This window comes from Megalops cyprinoides, chromosome 9 (genome assembly GCF_013368585.1).
Source record: "Megalops cyprinoides isolate fMegCyp1 chromosome 9, fMegCyp1.pri, whole genome shotgun sequence".
Taxonomy (NCBI): Eukaryota; Metazoa; Chordata; class Actinopteri; order Elopiformes; family Megalopidae; genus Megalops; species Megalops cyprinoides.
In genome coordinates this window covers 13,192,587-13,209,069 of record NC_050591.1, presented here as the reverse complement: position 1 = coordinate 13,209,069, position 16,483 = coordinate 13,192,587, and the positions used below count along the sequence as shown (strand labels likewise).

The 16,483-nt window shown below is 42.2% G+C and overlaps 1 protein-coding gene across 1 annotated transcript; it reads right to left on the bottom strand.

Annotated features, from left to right (window-relative positions):
* Positions 1–1,483: 1,483 nt before the first annotated feature.
* On the bottom strand, positions 1,484–13,309 carry gipr (gastric inhibitory polypeptide receptor). The gene is made up of 13 exons (XM_036536848.1): positions 13,144–13,309; positions 12,118–12,214; positions 10,226–10,333; positions 9,952–10,073; positions 8,526–8,632; positions 7,610–7,763; positions 7,216–7,375; positions 6,525–6,585; positions 6,014–6,083; positions 5,246–5,334; positions 3,554–3,692; positions 3,224–3,265; positions 1,484–2,689 (listed from the first exon to the last, which is right to left on the bottom strand). Exons 1-13 carry the CDS (start codon positions 13,198–13,200, stop codon positions 2,342–2,344), a joined length of 1,554 nt encoding a protein of 517 aa, XP_036392741.1. The 5' UTR covers positions 13,201–13,309; the 3' UTR covers positions 1,484–2,341.
* Between the last annotated feature and the right edge of the window lie 3,174 nt (positions 13,310–16,483).

Below are 16,483 nucleotides of genomic sequence, written 5' to 3'. Positions count from 1 at the left end.
ACATGTTTGCATTACTTGGTCAGATGTCAGCAAATGGAAGGTGCATAATTTTTTGGCAGGTCTAATCTATTCCCAGAACCATGTATAGATTAGAGATTGTTTATGATGAATTTAGTCAAATGTACTGTGTTTATTATTTCAAATTAATGTCACAATCTCCTACGCTGGGACTGCTATGTAGCCCACACAAAGTAATCACTCTGTCACAGTATCAGGCCTTGGGTTATTTTTCCAATGTCCACTGAACATTAGGATGTTTGATGAATTGCAAGTCCTGCTCTGATGAATGGGTATAAATGTTAGATGCTCGTGGTACTGTTTATTTCCAGGAACAGTTCAAGTCCTCTAGTGAGAGAGTAAGTGGAATAATTCCTCTTTGTTCTATATGTAATCACAACAAAGGTTTCCACTCAATAATTATAAGCACGTTAAGGGTCATTCTACCCAAAATGTTGGCACTTGCCAACCATGTATAAAGAAGTTATGTATATTAATATGTATATACTCTAGATTCTGCTACAAGCATACTGTGAGGATTCTTATATCAGTCATTCAAGACTAGCGTAAGTATTATGATATAGTTATACCAACAACCATCTGTGGGCTACATGTTGAAATCCTACAACATGCCAATCTTTGCTGCAGAACTGATTCTGGGGATTCCATCTCCAGACTTACCTAATGAGGAAACTAATGACCTCTTCAATACTCATCTCAGCGGTGCATCTGGGGACATAACATCTGATGTCGAGAAATGGATAATTTGTCTCAAGGCTGACTGAGCGCTTGAAGAAGACCGCCGTGGTGAATACAGACAGGGCCCTTATTGGAAAAGACAATTTGCTTCTGTGCTTGGTAAACCCAGTGATAAAACCCACAAATTACCGGATTGAGTATGTCAGACTAAACCCTTTTCATTTCAGCAGTCGGAGAATCAGGAGATCTGGCAGGAAAAGATTTCTGGATTCCTGCTGCCTTTCATTCTTGTTCTCATGAATAACACCTCTTTGCAGTTCTACAATGCCTCTTGGTCAGGGGAATTAGTCATCTAAACCTGATTGATCTTGTAGCCTCAAATCCACCTTGGGCTGTTCCCTGAAATAGTTTCACAGTTGTTTACTGTGCAAATATCATTTTTGACAGGGTCAGACGGGAGCTCCAGATCAGTTTTAGGTTTTATGGGGGAAAATATGAATTCGCATCTGGATATGAACCCCAGGGAAAGCATTTGGCTGGACATACCAAGCACACAACAAAAATATGGCTGTTATAGGGACATTTATAAATCTCTGATATTGTTTTTTCATTTCCATAGAGTGACCATGACTTTCCATGAGTTTTATTTTTTTATAGAATAACCCAGATTCTGTCTCAAATGTCTGATAATTCATGCGTGTTTATGAACTAACAAGCTCATAAAGCACATTCTTCAACAGTTAGACCTGCTATGGAGAGAATCCACACTACGGTGACTCATGTCTTAGATGTTTAGAGCTACTGCAAGTGGGTTTGAAGTGTAAGGCAGCAAAGAAGAGCAAGTAGAAAACATGAATGCAATGTAACACGGGAAGGTTTGTGCAATAGTGATGTAAAATGGATGCACTGCACAGTATATCATGCTTTTATGAGTGTAAATCATACCAATTTGGTGGACGGTGGGCATTGGATGTCAAATATCACCCTTCTTGGGCCAGTGTTTACAGTTTTCTTTAGCTTAACGATAGAGACCAGGTCATCCTTTTTGCATTTTGAGTACAGGTCTATCAGTTTCTTGTATTCCATTCAAAGGGATGCAGGTGGGGGTGGGGCAACAGAGGCTGATGCGTAGTCTCTGCGTTGCCATAACACCTTTACCGAAAGTCTACTCACTGAGGACTCTAATTCATGTTTGACAATCAGTCACACCTCTATATTTACAGCCCACGCAAGATTTTATGGTGGTTTCACCCACATGTGGCAAAGCACTCAGGCGTATCTCCCAAGAGTATGGAAAGAGGTAGAAAAAAAAAAAACAAAAAAGAAACACAATCAGAAAGAACGGATGAGCCGGATTACAGGGTTGCCAGATACAGAAATCCTTCCCACCGCATTCTTTTCCATTTCCTGTGTCTTGAGGTCATGGAGGGCAGAGGTCAATACGGTTATTGCACAGAAGTCTGTGTGACAGTTTGTCTGGGACCATCCAAGGCAGCCAAGGAGGCAAATGTGCTGGTTGCAGGTGCGGCCTGGGTGCAAAAGCATGGCAACAAGTACACTTAGAAGTACAGGTACAAGTACGGGTCCAGGCACAAGCACGGGCACAAATACAAGTAAAAATTCCATATGGCACAAACTGGTCCTTTTAGCAGTAGCTCTCGGAGTATCTGACCACAATGCCATCGGTGCCCTGCTGGCATCCCTCCATGCCATTTGGCACCTTCTTGCGAGCCGAGATGTAGCAGTAGGACTTGCCCTTCTTGGCGCCGGGGTGATGGTGGTGCTGGCTTGAGGTGGAGATGTCCGAGGAGAAGTTGTTGGACTCCGGATGGCAGTCCGGGTGCTGGCTGCCCGGCTGGCAAGGCGGGTCGTGCTGGCAGTGGGACCCACCAGCGCCGCCCTGTGGTGTGTTGCTGCAAGTGTTGCGCTGCTCGTCCAGAATGCTCATGCCCAGCTTCCATCGCTGCCATTTCTTCTTGATCTCCGACTGTACCTGCAGGGATGGTGCATTGTTGGACAAGGGGTGATGGGAAAACAGCAGGGTTGTGACCAGAAAGTGGGACTTCGCAGATGTTAACCCATCTTACTACAGGCTGATATTTAGGCAATTTTACTGTCTGTCATACCATTCTCTTACAACTGTAAGGACACAAAAAGGCATATAAAGCTGGAAGTGATTAATGCTTCAAGAGTCACACCCTAAAGGAGCATTGCAGTGCAACCTTCCACAACATCCGAAGATCAGAAAACAGCACACATGCTAATAACTGTACATCAGTAACTAAAACATGATTTAGTGAATTGATAGGTCAGGACATCTCAGTACTAGGATTCTGTTCGCCGAGTATGTTCAAATGAGACAGACTTGAGAATGAGATGCATGAGAATAGGGGCAGCTCGGACCAGATGGACAGTGATGATCACTGGGAATTTGAGTGGCCGGTCATAAATTTCAAAGAAACACGAACTGGACGTAAGTTCACCTTCACGTGCATCCCCTCTCTAAATGTGTCTGTGTTTCACTTACTTCCTTATTGACAAAGCAGTAGAGGATGGCCACAAGAAAGCCCTGGGGGACAAAAACAGCAAGTTAATTATTCAACGACCTCTAGCTCATGTCTTTTACGATGAAAGTCATTTCCCAATACAGACACGCTTCCTGGATGAGGGGTTGTTTCCTTCAGCAAGGAGGTTCACTTTAAGTGCTGAATTTAGTGAATATCCAGTTGTGTAAGTGTGTAATGTGCAATCCTGTAAGCTATGTACACTATCATGAGAGGAACCTGTAGAATGAATAAGAGTGTGTATACTTTCCCCATAAGCAGCAAGTCCCCTTTTCTGCTGGGTCAGAAATTACCTGAAAAGAGTTGAAAAAGAGCTCAAAGAAGAGGTTGACATTTCGGAGCGTCCCCTCTGTCTGCTCCTCGGTCATGATGGCGAACACCACCTCGTGAATACCCAGAAGTGGAATGAGGGTCAGAGTAGACTTGGCCAGCCTGCGGACAGAGTGACACTCACAGCTGGGTCCCTGGACCAGGCTCCACAAACAGTGTCATGACATTGGTACAACATTGCTGCTTGATTCACATTTTCATTCTCAGGAAACAATGACAGAGAGCGAAACTAACTAGGGACGGTTTCACTTACCTTTTCGAAAATTACACATTTTTCAGAGCTCTTTGAGAATTTTGAAATGCCTATTTTTCATGTTTAGTCTGACATAAAAAAAGAGAATTTGAAAATATTGTGTTTTTTTCTGTTTGAAAACTGCAAAAATCTGGCCCCAGCTCAAAACATCGAAACCCCACTGCAAGGGTGTTGTCTGAGGGGGCAGTAGAGAGGTATGTTTCGGTGGAAGAGAGGTGCGAAATATCAAACACAATGTAGTAGTTGCACATGGGTAAATTTGTTGTTCATCTTCATATTGTACAGTCAAGTGACAATACTTTTGTCAAGAGTACTATGTAAAAAAAATTGGTTGATCAACTAATTGATAATTCAACCAGAGGATACTTGCCCTTGATGTGAGATCAAAAAGCAGGCAGGACTGTAGACTACAATCAAATGGTGAAAAACCATTGCAAAAGCTGTTAATATTCTCATTGAAGTCAACATTCTAGCTGTCCTGTCGTCAGTGCCATTCAACCCCAATATCAATCATTACCCTGAACGCTTGGTGTCGATCAGTAACTAGATCCTTCACTGCACCCCTTCAAGGCTTCATAAAAATTTTACACTGATGCACCTGATCTTTCAAGTTTTTGGACATCTTTATGACATCTTTCAGAAAGGGATTTAATCAACTGAGAATTGCCTCAATCAAGGCATAAACACAATCTCATTCCAACCTAGAAATTGCTCGCAAACTAAATAAATAAGGAGGAATTTAAAAACCACCTGACACACTGATTCACAGGCAGAACTGCTCACCTCACACCTGCTCTGAGTAGAGAGTGTGATAAAGAACAGGCACTGAATGGGTTGCAGACACTTAAAGTCAAGCCAAGCCCAACAATGAGTCATATTTATACCAAGCAATGTTTTAGTACAAACTATTCAAACGAAACATTACCTGACAAATTCAAAACTGTTTGTGACTTAAATTTTGGCAGAGACCTGATCATTTGTTGAAAAGCCTTAGAGCCATTTACCACAGCTGTGCGCTGTGCTTGTGGAATACAGGCACACAGCTATGAAAATGGACCATAAGTGTATACAAATGGATCTGACTCAGTGTTCTTCTAAATAATGCATAATTGCACATATTTGAAAAGGGAAAATTAGGGAGGACGAGAGTTTTCTTTTCAAATCCATTTATTCATGTAGCATGTCTTCCGGCTTTAGAGACAAAATTCTTTTGAATAGAAATGGGGTCAAAATTGAGGCAAATTATTTCTGCATCTTAATTGTAACAATACAATTTCTGCATTGGGTTAACCAGGATTCTATGAATATATCTGATACATATCTAAAATTCAAGAGAGGGAATTTTAAAACGTTATATCCAATCTGTTTCATTATGGAAAGATGACAACAGAAGTCGACTTACCTGAATTTGTAATCTGTGTACCTCATCTGGTGTGCTTTTAATTTGGAAATAAGAATTTGTATAATCCTAATAAATATGAAAAAGTTGACCTAAAAATGAAAAAAGGCAAAAAGTAAATGGCAAAAAGTCATGAAGAAAGAGAGGAAATAAATCAGACACAGCATTTAATCTTTTAACTGATATCTACCATATTATGTCCTTGTCTCTCAATAAGTACTCAAATGTGTGGTACTCTGGTCAAATTGACTTTAGCCACAAAAGAGAGACAGGAGGAGTTCAAACCTTCAAAAGCTGATCATTTGCAAATCTCTTACCCAGGAATCTGTCATGGTAATAGTTCATCGTGAGTTCATTTTACTCTGCTTACGAAAATCCCTGGACCCTCTCTCTAAGAGTGTGTACCTGCTACCTGCACTGCCAGGGTAAACAAGTAAATTACAAGTGTCAGTGTAATCCATCAAATTACTTTTAAATCAGTTTGATGTCATTCTGTTGCATTAAACAGACCACCAACAGTGAGGAGGTATAAAAAGGCATCAGTGAGAAGAAAGCACTCAGTTTCTCTCTGTTCGCAGCTAGTCTGTTATAGGTAATGGCTGGGACACTATACCTGGGACAACAAACAGAAGCACAGCAATGCAGATAATTAGAATACTGTGATGACTGATAAATAATTTTGCAAACCCCCCCTACTTAATTTTAAAGAAATGTCAGATCTTCAGGAGTGAAGCCATCCAGATGGTCTTTCAGGATTAGGTGGGGCCTTACCAAAATGGCCAGTAGTATAGGTGAACGGATGATCCACCAGTATGCCATGTTTTCATTTATCTCCCAGCACCTACAGAAGGAGGCAAGTTTTAATTTTCTTTACATATAGCTCTGACATGACACCACAGGCTTTTACAGATGGGCAGTTCTACAGTAAACTATACCATTAAAATAAATGCACTACAATAAATTCTGCACTACAGCCCCCATTCCTTTCTCCCTTGTGTTACTTAAAAAACATATCCGGTATCTAATAGTGTGATAAATTTTCCACAAGTATAAAGCTTGAGTACATATTGTAACCTTTGAATGTTTTCCTCCATAACAACCTCATCAGCATATTGATGACAATAATGAAATCAATTCTAAGCAAAAAAGAAAATCTCTCATAAGCAAAAGGACGATCACAATGGGCCTGAGGGTCTTGGCCTGAAAAGGGCATGTTACCCACACCACCGCCTGACAGCCGCCCCTCTCTCTCCTGACTGCTGTGGTCCAGCACGGGGCTCACCTCGTGTTTTCATACAGATACCGCACCACAATCCAGGGGATCACAAAGAGCACTGGCGTTCCTGCAGAGGCAGAGAGAGGTACACATGACCAGCTGAACTGCAATGCAGAGCCCCAATTCCACTGCAGCCCGTAGCACGTGGACCGTCAATGCAGTTCTACTCTGCTAATTGATTACAACTGGTTACGTTTCATATAAAGGTTTTGTTTGATAAAAAGGCCAAGGAATGACTCTCTGCTCCAGCTCACATCAAGGCATTTCAGTAATGTGATGATCATGGTGGTGTCTCAAAAGGGAACAGCTCACGGCATACTGCATGCCTACTATACATACTGTGGGCTGCTCTTCCTTTCAAAGGAACAAGGACTCCATGTCAGAGGAGGCCAAAGACATGCAGCTCTTTTCTAAATGGACACCAATTACACGTGATCGATTCTTACATGAGAGACCTTTCACGAAGGCTCCACAGATGGTTACATACTCACAGGAACTCATCATCATAGCAAAGTAAAGGTAAGTAAAAAGGAACAGCATACAAATTACCTCTATTTCATACTATCCTGAGATGATGAAATCACTCATTTGAATGTGAAGGAGATTAGTAGATGTAGTATCCTGGCCCTGACAGATGGGGACTTGCTGTTCCGCACCCACCCACTTGTCCCCCCAGGTGCTTGTTTCGGGTACTGACCCCAGCCGATGATGAGGTATCCAGAGAAGTAGCTGTTCTCTGAGAAGACCATGAGCACCAGTAGGTTGTGTAGGTACAGCCCCTCCACCAACAGCCAGTAATAGTTGGCCCCGACACAGTACTGCATGAGTACCTGGGCCACGCGACATCCCGACAGAGCCTGGGGTCAGAGGTTAGTGGTCAGGGGTCAGACAAAGATTTACGGATAAATGTTTGATCCATGTGTGGCTTCAACTTTCCAAATCACATGTAAATGGGACTTGAAGTGTCTCAGAAATTGGTTATTCCTGTATTTGCTTCAACAGATAACGCCAAAACAGGATGTATGTCCGTGTGAATGCCGTTGTGTCTCCCTGTGTGTGTATGTGTGTGTGTGTTTGTCTGCGGGGTTTACCCTATCACTCAGCACGTTAGACACGTCGCGGTTGTCCCGGAACTCTGGGGTCTCCCTCATGAGGAGAGCATCCCGTGTGAGAATAGAGATGGCCCGCAGGATGAAGGAGGCAAAGAGGTTGGTGTGAATGTAGTTCCGAGTGCACCTCAGCTTCCTAAGACAGAAAAACAACCCATGACAGAAAAAGCAACCTTCTCGAAACACACTAACAACTTCTGAAGAGACAAACTTCTCACCAGACAAAACAAATGCTCAGGAGACTAAACCAAATTCTACAATTATTATGTTGCAACACTTACTATTTCAGTCTTCATCCATCCTGTACACATAATCTTATACAACTGTGCAGAATTATCTACCTAATGACAGCCATCGGAACAGGTAGTAAATCAATATTAACAGCAGCACATTTATGTGGTAAGCATGATAAAGGAAAATGTACTTTGTGTAGGTTGTACCAGTAACATGTGGTTGTCTGTAAAATAGAAATATACAAGCTGCTCTTCACTGGACATACATTGTGAGCAAATGAATATGATGATAGTCAAAATCATGAAGAAACCATCACCCCAGATGAAGATGGAGAGCAATAGCGGACAGGGATGTGGTCTTTGTATGCTGCTGCCACAACGCTGCCAATTATGGTTGATTGTTTTCGAGGAAAGCGATCAGCTTCTCTGTGGTTGGCCGTCCCCCGGTTCATGGATTTGGTCGATCATTAACGGGGGTGATGTGCTAACACTTATTTTGAATGGCCCTCCTCCTGGGTTCATGGGTCCAGTCCACCAACAATCTCAAGCAGACAAGACTCTCTTTTACCATTGTGGTGGCCTCAGAATGCTTTCTGTGTGAACCCTTTAGAATCATAGCAATCTGGGGGTGGGGTTGCAAAAAAAGATACAATAGCGGTATTTACCTGAAAATGAGGAGAATGATGAGGGCGAGAGAGAGACTGGTGAGAGACAGTGAATAGCCCACTGTGTACATCACTCTGAAGTAGGCCAAGATCATCATCTGATTCTCCTGCAGCGAAAAATGTACTGTATTTGAGAGAAACATCAGTCACAGCAATAAGCTTTCCTTCTTGATAAAATGAAAGCTGCACTCTAGGTCGATTAAACCCCAATAGGTTTCTCACACTCCATGGCCTCAGAGATCTATAGGCTGCCAGGAAACATACTGCAGGGGCATCATGGGAGATCTCACATTCTTCTGTATCGATGAAACCTGACACCAAGTTCAAAATATAGATACAGAGCTATGCGAACTGTTCCTGCCATTAAAAGAAGAGCTCTTCAGCCATAAGGCATGGGATAAAATCAATTTTTCAATCTAATTCAAATGAATGTGTCTATGTACAACAAAAAACAATATGATTCTACAATGTAAAGTGCACATAACCTGTGTGTGTTCTTTCAGAAGGACACTATGGAGGGAGTATTATAGTATAGGGAATTTATGTTTTTTTTTTAATTAGTTTCCTTTCCGTAACTAGTGAACGTTTTGTGCAAAAATTCTCTGGCTATCCTGCGGAAGGACCATAATTCATTTAATGTGCAGGGTGTTGAAAGCACAGGGGCAGTATATCAAGCCCTCCAGCTCCATGAATTGAGCCAGCAGCTTCTGAGTTAGAGGCTGATGATGGTTTTAAACCTGTGTTTTCTATCCACCTATTCCAAACCCCTGTGTGCGCCAACTGCATTGCTTTACAGCTCAGGATAAAGAAATGGCAAGAGAGCGGAACCTGGGACCCAAAGGATTGTGGGTTAGGGTCCAGACACAGATGGTCCCCTGCTACTCTTGAACAAATGACTCAACCTGCATTATTTCACCAAACAGCTTTTTGAATCTGTGATGCATCAAACAGAGGATATATTAAGTCAACCAAGGCAAGGAGGTTAACATTACATTCATTTAGCAGATATTCTTATCCAGAGCAACTTCCAGCACAATACAACATAAAGTGTATCCACTCAAACTGAATGAGCAACAGTGTCAGACCAGGCTAACAACATTCCCAGACCAGTGAGTGTGAGCATAACACTATTCAAGCCCCACCCCAAGTTAACTTGTGCAACCCGACTAGACAAGGGAAGCCAAGGGAAGTATACTACCAAACACCACTCACTAGATCACAACTCTTTACACTGTTACGTAAACAAATAAAATAGTACAACACTCTAAGGTATATACGATGAATTGCTACTGTGTTGTAGTTATCGTTAGCTAATCGTTATAGCTAAATGTCCTGTATCCTACTTTGATTGTGAGCTATACTCATGGACCCAAAGACCATGAGTCACCTGATCCACACAGTCTTGGGGCGGTGCAGTGGTGGGTACCTGTGCAATCTGCTGACTGTCGTCGGCGTTGCACTGGGAGTGGTCCCGCCAGGTCAGGCTGGTGTTGTTGGTGACCCACTGCCCATCTGGCCCACACTCCCGAAGCACAAAGCCATTGCGCACTGCATGGACACAGGGGGATGGGGGGGGGTCAGATGCCAACAGCAAACACAAGCTCACAAATCTGTGCCACGCTGCAAATTACGACAAGGCGCTCCTCCATTCTCACAACAAATGACAATGGTGACAATGATGACGCTGAAGCTCTGGGTACCTTGATCGTGCCAGGGGAGGTACCACGGGCAGGGCACTTTGACTGTGGTGTTGGGTACGCCGTCGGTCCAGCAGGCGTACATGTCAAACATACGGCGGCAGAATAAGCCTAGAGGCAGAGGAGAAATCATCAGCACTTCTTTAGAGCACAAAGGGAAAATAAACACATTACTGTTGTCTGATATTTTGCCATTTGCTCAGCAGATGCCTTGTTGTTGTCTATGCAGATGGTTGACAATTACCCATTTCTACGCTTTGTATAGATTGTATTTACTCCTTGTCTCACAAATTCTTTGACATATTTAAAGTTTTTTTTTTTACTCCAACTCAAGCAAAGGTGAAATAGCAAAGCTTCTTTCATTATGTTAAGCTGCAGTCGATTGGTTCACACTGCAGTGCTCTAACTGCTACATCACACACTTGGTCTACATGATGCCTTTAATGTGAGGGTGTGAGGGTGTGTGGATGTGCGTGTGTTTGCTTGTGTCCTCACACATTATGTAGAATTTTTTTTTCATGCATCCATTTCTCAGAGCGATTTTGCTTGGCAAAACAGAAATCTACCATCAGAGCCTTTTCTAAACTGGCAGGCAGCTGTGTTCTGGGCAGCCACCACAACCAACCATGCCACATCCTGAAGAGCCTCTTCCCCAACGCAAAGCATTTCTGCATACCTCCACCACCACCACACGCGAAATGTTTGATGTTGCACAGTACACATACAGTGCACACACAAACTAAAATGATCACCTATGGGCCACTTTAATTCTAGAGTCCCAGATTCAACCCATGCACTAATCCAGGGTCAGGAGAACTTTACTGTTTGTTTTAAAGATTCCATGCTTATACCAGATCGGCTCCTTTGCGAGGTCTGTGTTAATACTGCTATGTCACCTTGTCATTAAGCAGCTGTGTTTAGTGCTCTAGACCCTGCAAGTTATGGGTTCTCTCCTAGGTACAGCATTGCCTCAACAAGTGTGCTAAACATTCTAGCCACACAATGGATAAACAAATTAAAATGTAAAATAAGAGAAACACAGTACAACATGTATCCCACAATCCAATTCCCATGATACTTCCACAAACCATCTCGGTTATTGAATCCCTGTTTATTTTCGGCAGGACATTCCGAGCATATTTCAAGAGGAATGATTAGTCAAAGAACGAAAAGTCCTGAACTTCTCTATTCTCTTCCTTGAGAGGAAAAGATTAGATAACACAGCCATCCTTCTACAGTTCAGATGTTTAAATGAAAGAACAGTCATGCATAATGTGAATTGGGATGTCAAAAATCTGAAATATTAAAGACAGTTCTTAGATTCCAGATCTTACGGCTATGTCGGTGCCAACATTTATGCGCCTTTGAGAATCGGCACCAGCCATCCAGGTTGAAAGAGGACGGCCAACATCTCTGAGTATGACGGTACGTTTGCATCCAAACTCATTTCCCTCACTGTCTGTCCTTCCTGCTCTGTGGAGGAACCAGGGATGTGCAATGCACATACATAAATATTAAAATATACTGTGGCCCCCAATATGAAATATTCAAATATTTGAAGCTTGCTTTTTCCCCCAAGCACTGCGTGAAACACTGAAAGTTCTTCCTATGAAAGTTTATTTTTCTGTGAAAGTGACTCATTGCAAGGAGCTCTGTGTTCAATCACCCCCTTCCAGGAAGAAAATAAATAATGTCATGGAATTGAATGGTTCTTCATCTCTCCTTTATGAATAATTATGAGCAAGGGTAGAACTCTGGAGTTCCCTTCCCCTTTTGGTTGAATTATAAGTGTTCCTATACAGATCCAAGCAATCCATTAGTGAGCTCATCGCCTTGTGCTGGAAAATTCAAACAGCTGCCCTTTGTTGCCTGAGCTTTTCTCTTTGATGCGTTACCTGAGGGAGTGGGGTCTGTACTCATCTTCAGGAGACACTCGTTCCTGTACCTGCTCCATTCCTCCACCGTGTCTTTCACGGTCTTCCCCGACGAGAGCTGCAGGCCACAAATCAAGACAGGGGTCACTGCCAGTTTAGTCCTACGCGGGATCGGGTCTCAACAGCGGGTGGGGGGGTGGTGCTGGTCAGCCTCATGGTAGTTTCCAGAATTTTCCCCAGGGTGATCCTGTTGGGGGGGGGGGAGGGGGGATGCGACTCCTGGGCTGCAAAGAGCCCTGGTTAACATCAGTGCCATCGGTGTGGCTGCACGGACCACACGCAAACCAGCCCACCCCCATAACTCGCAGCGGCCTCTCTGCAGGCTAGATAAGCCCCTCTGCTTTTGAATCACAAATTATAAATGGTCCAGGCAAGCGTGAGGAGATGGGCATCGCCCACCTTGATTTATGATGGTGTTACTTCCACATTTTTTATAGTTAATAACGGCTGCAGGGAGCGATAAAACAAACAGGTGGCACCCAATCTTGGCACCAACAGCTGAATCACCTTAACCTTCATACAAATACTTCAAATTTTAATCCTCTACAAAATCAAAGTTGACAAAAAATATTATTGCTTATACAGTAGTTTCAGTAAATAAGTAAATTTCATTTCCCGTACGACCTTGCTCATGGATACAACTGCAGTGTCCTACCAGACATAAGAACTATCAGCTTTCTGGTTACATCTGAACTATCTGAACAATCTGAACCATCAGTTTTCCAGTTGCCTAACCTTTAAGTCAGACTTCAAGATTAGGTTTAATCAATCACTATTTGGCCAGATTGTCAAAGGACTTAATGATCCCAAAGGGTAATGCCAAAAAGTTATGACCACATGAGTGGCATCGCATCCAGGATGAGTATTGGTACCCTGACATTCTCTTACCGAAAGAGATGTCTGACACGCATATTAATGATCCAAAGGAAAGCTTCCCCATTAAACAATCCGCGGTGGATCTGGGCTGCTTGGCAAGGCCGTTCTTACCTGGGCTGTGGACAGGACGGACACAGTGAGGAAGAGAGAGGCGGGAGCAGCCCACATAGCTCAGGCAAGTGCCAGGGGGGCTGGCCAATCCTCTCACCGGCGTGGCATCACCGCAGCGGCCCGGTCCAGGAGGCCCGAACCCTGGCCATGCCTCAGCACTCTGACCCACAGCCAACGCTCTGTGAAGAGCATGCACATGCGTGCACACACGCACACACACACACAAACACACACACACACACACACACAGTAGTCAGTCTCCTGTTACACAACACTGCCCACTGTCCATCTGTTCATCCACTGTACAACTGTATCAGTTCAGTATAAAAAGAAATGATATTTCACCAGTATTCCACTAGTAGTTTCATCCTCAAATTTTGCTGATGCTACCCACATTTACTGTACTGTAAGTGGATATACAGTATCTGTGATAGCTAACTTGTACCAAAATGCTTTTATTTCAGTAACCTATCTCAATTGATTATACTTTTTGTTTTTTCAATCATTTGAGGTCCTATAATAGTTTATTATTTTTTTCATAACAAAACATTAATCTTTATTTATTTCAACATGGAAAGAAACAAATGAACAAAAGAACAGTTTTGTTGTTTGTTGTACACACCATTTTCACATTTGTGCCACAAAAAACCTGATAGCAGATTACTGTCAGAGGGTGATCTTGATCACCATTCAGATAAAAATTCAGTCAAATCTATTTGATTAAATTTAGTTAGGAAAGAAAAAGCACTGAGTTTTGTTTTTTTTTTCCCCAATAATGACTTTGTCTATAAAACCTGGGTATATTTCCAGCTCCATTTAGGTATAATGTTAAATGTCACTTGCAGTATAAGCTACTATAAGCAGCCATAAGTAACTTTAAAGTAACAAATTAAAATGATATAAGTCATGTCTTACCCAGTTTTCAAAAACAAATCTGCGGATTGTTCTTACTTAAAGGACTGCATTTGCTCTAGATTATGTGTTTTAGAAGATCAGGTTACCCATTTTCCTTAAAGGTACAACACAGATGACCCTCTGGGAATTTGAACCGACATTCCGTACCAAGCTGCAACCTGTCCCTTTACACAACCTGTCACAACATAAGGAAACCCCAAGCCGTGCCAACAGACATTCATCACTGCTGGGTGAGCATTGATGGTTTTGCATGAGAGACTTCTGTTGCTCTGTTGTCTAACAGTTGGTGGATGGTGTTGATTTTAATTTCAGATGAGGCCAAAAGTGAGCCGGGTGAATATTTCTGTGGGGAGGGAATGTTTCCAGTGCAGCGGGCGACATGCGGTTGTGTTTTGACCAACGCAGCGCTACACTAGCCATACAATGACATCATAATTGAGCGGCGTTGATTTATTAACATCTGGCCGAATTACATAAGCGACAAGGGGTCCACAGTCAGAGAGCTCGCACTGCTCTTGACTGCTGTATTTCAAAGCACACCTGGAGAGCAACTGGGAAACATTGCACAAGACTTCAGCCTGCAGTTCTGACTGCGTACGATTAACATTTATGTTAATCTAACATAAATGAAACACGTGCTGATGGCAAACTAATATTTGCCATCAGCACGTGTCCTTATAGAAAAAAAAGAAAGCAAAATGAAACAATATCATTGTATGAGAATGGGAAAACAGCTCATGAAAATGCAAAAAAGGAACATCCGTTCTGCGATCACTCTCAGGATTGACCCTCAAAGAGGAACAATGAGCAAATCAGAGATTAGTCTTGATTTTGAGACATCTGCTGACAGTTTCTGAGGTAATAAAAGACAAATGAATGGACAACAGGCCAATGTCCCATTTTCTTTCAATCTGTGACTGTAAAATTATTTTATTTCCATTTATTAAAAAAGACTAACGTTGTATTCTCTTTATGGGAAGCGATATGAACTCAGGAAATACAGGCATAAGTACCAATTCATCAAGACAATAACAAAAACAGCTGATAAAGTCACTGCCTTCCTGGCCTCGAGCACCAGCACAAACTCTAAATTTTTGTCTGACCTGGCCCTGATTACATACCTTGATATCTGTGCTTGCATTGCAGAAAATACATCTAGGGATCTAAAAGCTAGCCTTGCCAACTTTACATTGTTAAAATGAAGCTATCCCCCAAATCATTTCATTCACAGCAAAAGAACAACTATGACAGAACCTTTGTTGACAGAATTCGATGCCCCCAAGATGGTTTCCGTCTATGCTTCTCTGTGATGACAGCAGAAACCACAACCAAATAAAACAAACAGATTAAAAAAAAGCAATAACACATTCAGGAGACATATTTTGACAAAGCTGACTAGATGAAACCAAGCTTGTATAAATAAAATGCATTTAGATAAACATCAATGGATTCGCATGAAGTAAACACATCAAATGTGGAAAAGCTGCAATTTGTAGCTGTCTTGAGAGGGTACTTTCATGTTCACATATAAATCACAAATCCCACAACATACCTCCAAAACTCGAAAAACTTACTTTCATTCGCTCTTACCCTGAGCCCCCCCCTTTTTTGAAGAAAATGCTAATATTAACTTCGGATTTTGACTGATCATAACTTGTTGAGCTATGATAATATGAGGCACTTCATGAATATGGAGGCTTATGAACCGGTCTGTGTAATCACAGATGACAACAAAATTACTGTGAGAAATGTTTTCAAGTCATGGAAGTGATTTCCAATTATTAAAAGTTGCTGGCCGTCCAACAGGAACATAAACCATCAAAATCGTGTAAATATTTGGAGGAAGAAACAACTGTGACAAGAAAAAACAAACGAGGGAGTATGCTGTTCAATCATGTATGGATGGGTTGTGGATTCAATTATTCATGTGTTGTGGGGTGGAGAGCTAAATAGCGTGAAAAATGCTGGGCTCGTTTTTTCCTTAAACTAAAACGGCAACTATTTCACGTGAAATATTGAACAGTTGAGTTTGAGCTGGGGTTCGTTCTTTTTTCCCCCTGCAACTCTCTCCCAAAATGACCTCAGCTGACAGTCAGTTCCAGTTCCATCTCTAAACATACATGCTCCAATCAAATGGGGATCTCGCTCTGTGACACCGCGGGTGTTTGCAATGAATATTTCAAAATAACCAGCACCAAAACATGAAATGGTCCGAGCACCTTGAACAACAACATCTGCAGATTCCATCAACACTACGAAGCAGGAAAAAACGTGGATTAATGTTGTTACTGGCGCATGGCAGGGTAACTACCTTTAGACTTTTATTGCAGAATGAAACAGATTCATGAGAGGTATTTTCTGACGTTCCCTGAGCGGTCATCCCAAACCAAATGCATAAGATTGTAGAAGAATAGCAATACACCCC

Coding starts and splice junctions, on each gene's coding strand:
- gipr (XM_036536848.1), bottom strand. CDS start 13,200: ATGTGGGCTGCTCCCGCCTCTCTCTTCCTCACTGTGTCCGTCCTGTCC. Junction 7,376..7,609: donor CTAACGTGCTGAGTGATAGG/GTAAACCCCGCA, acceptor CTCTGACCCCAG/GCTCTGTCGGGATGTCGCGT. Junction 3,266..3,553: donor TCTTTTTCAACTCTTTTCAG/GTAATTTCTGAC, acceptor TTTGTCCCCCAG/GGCTTTCTTGTGGCCATCCT.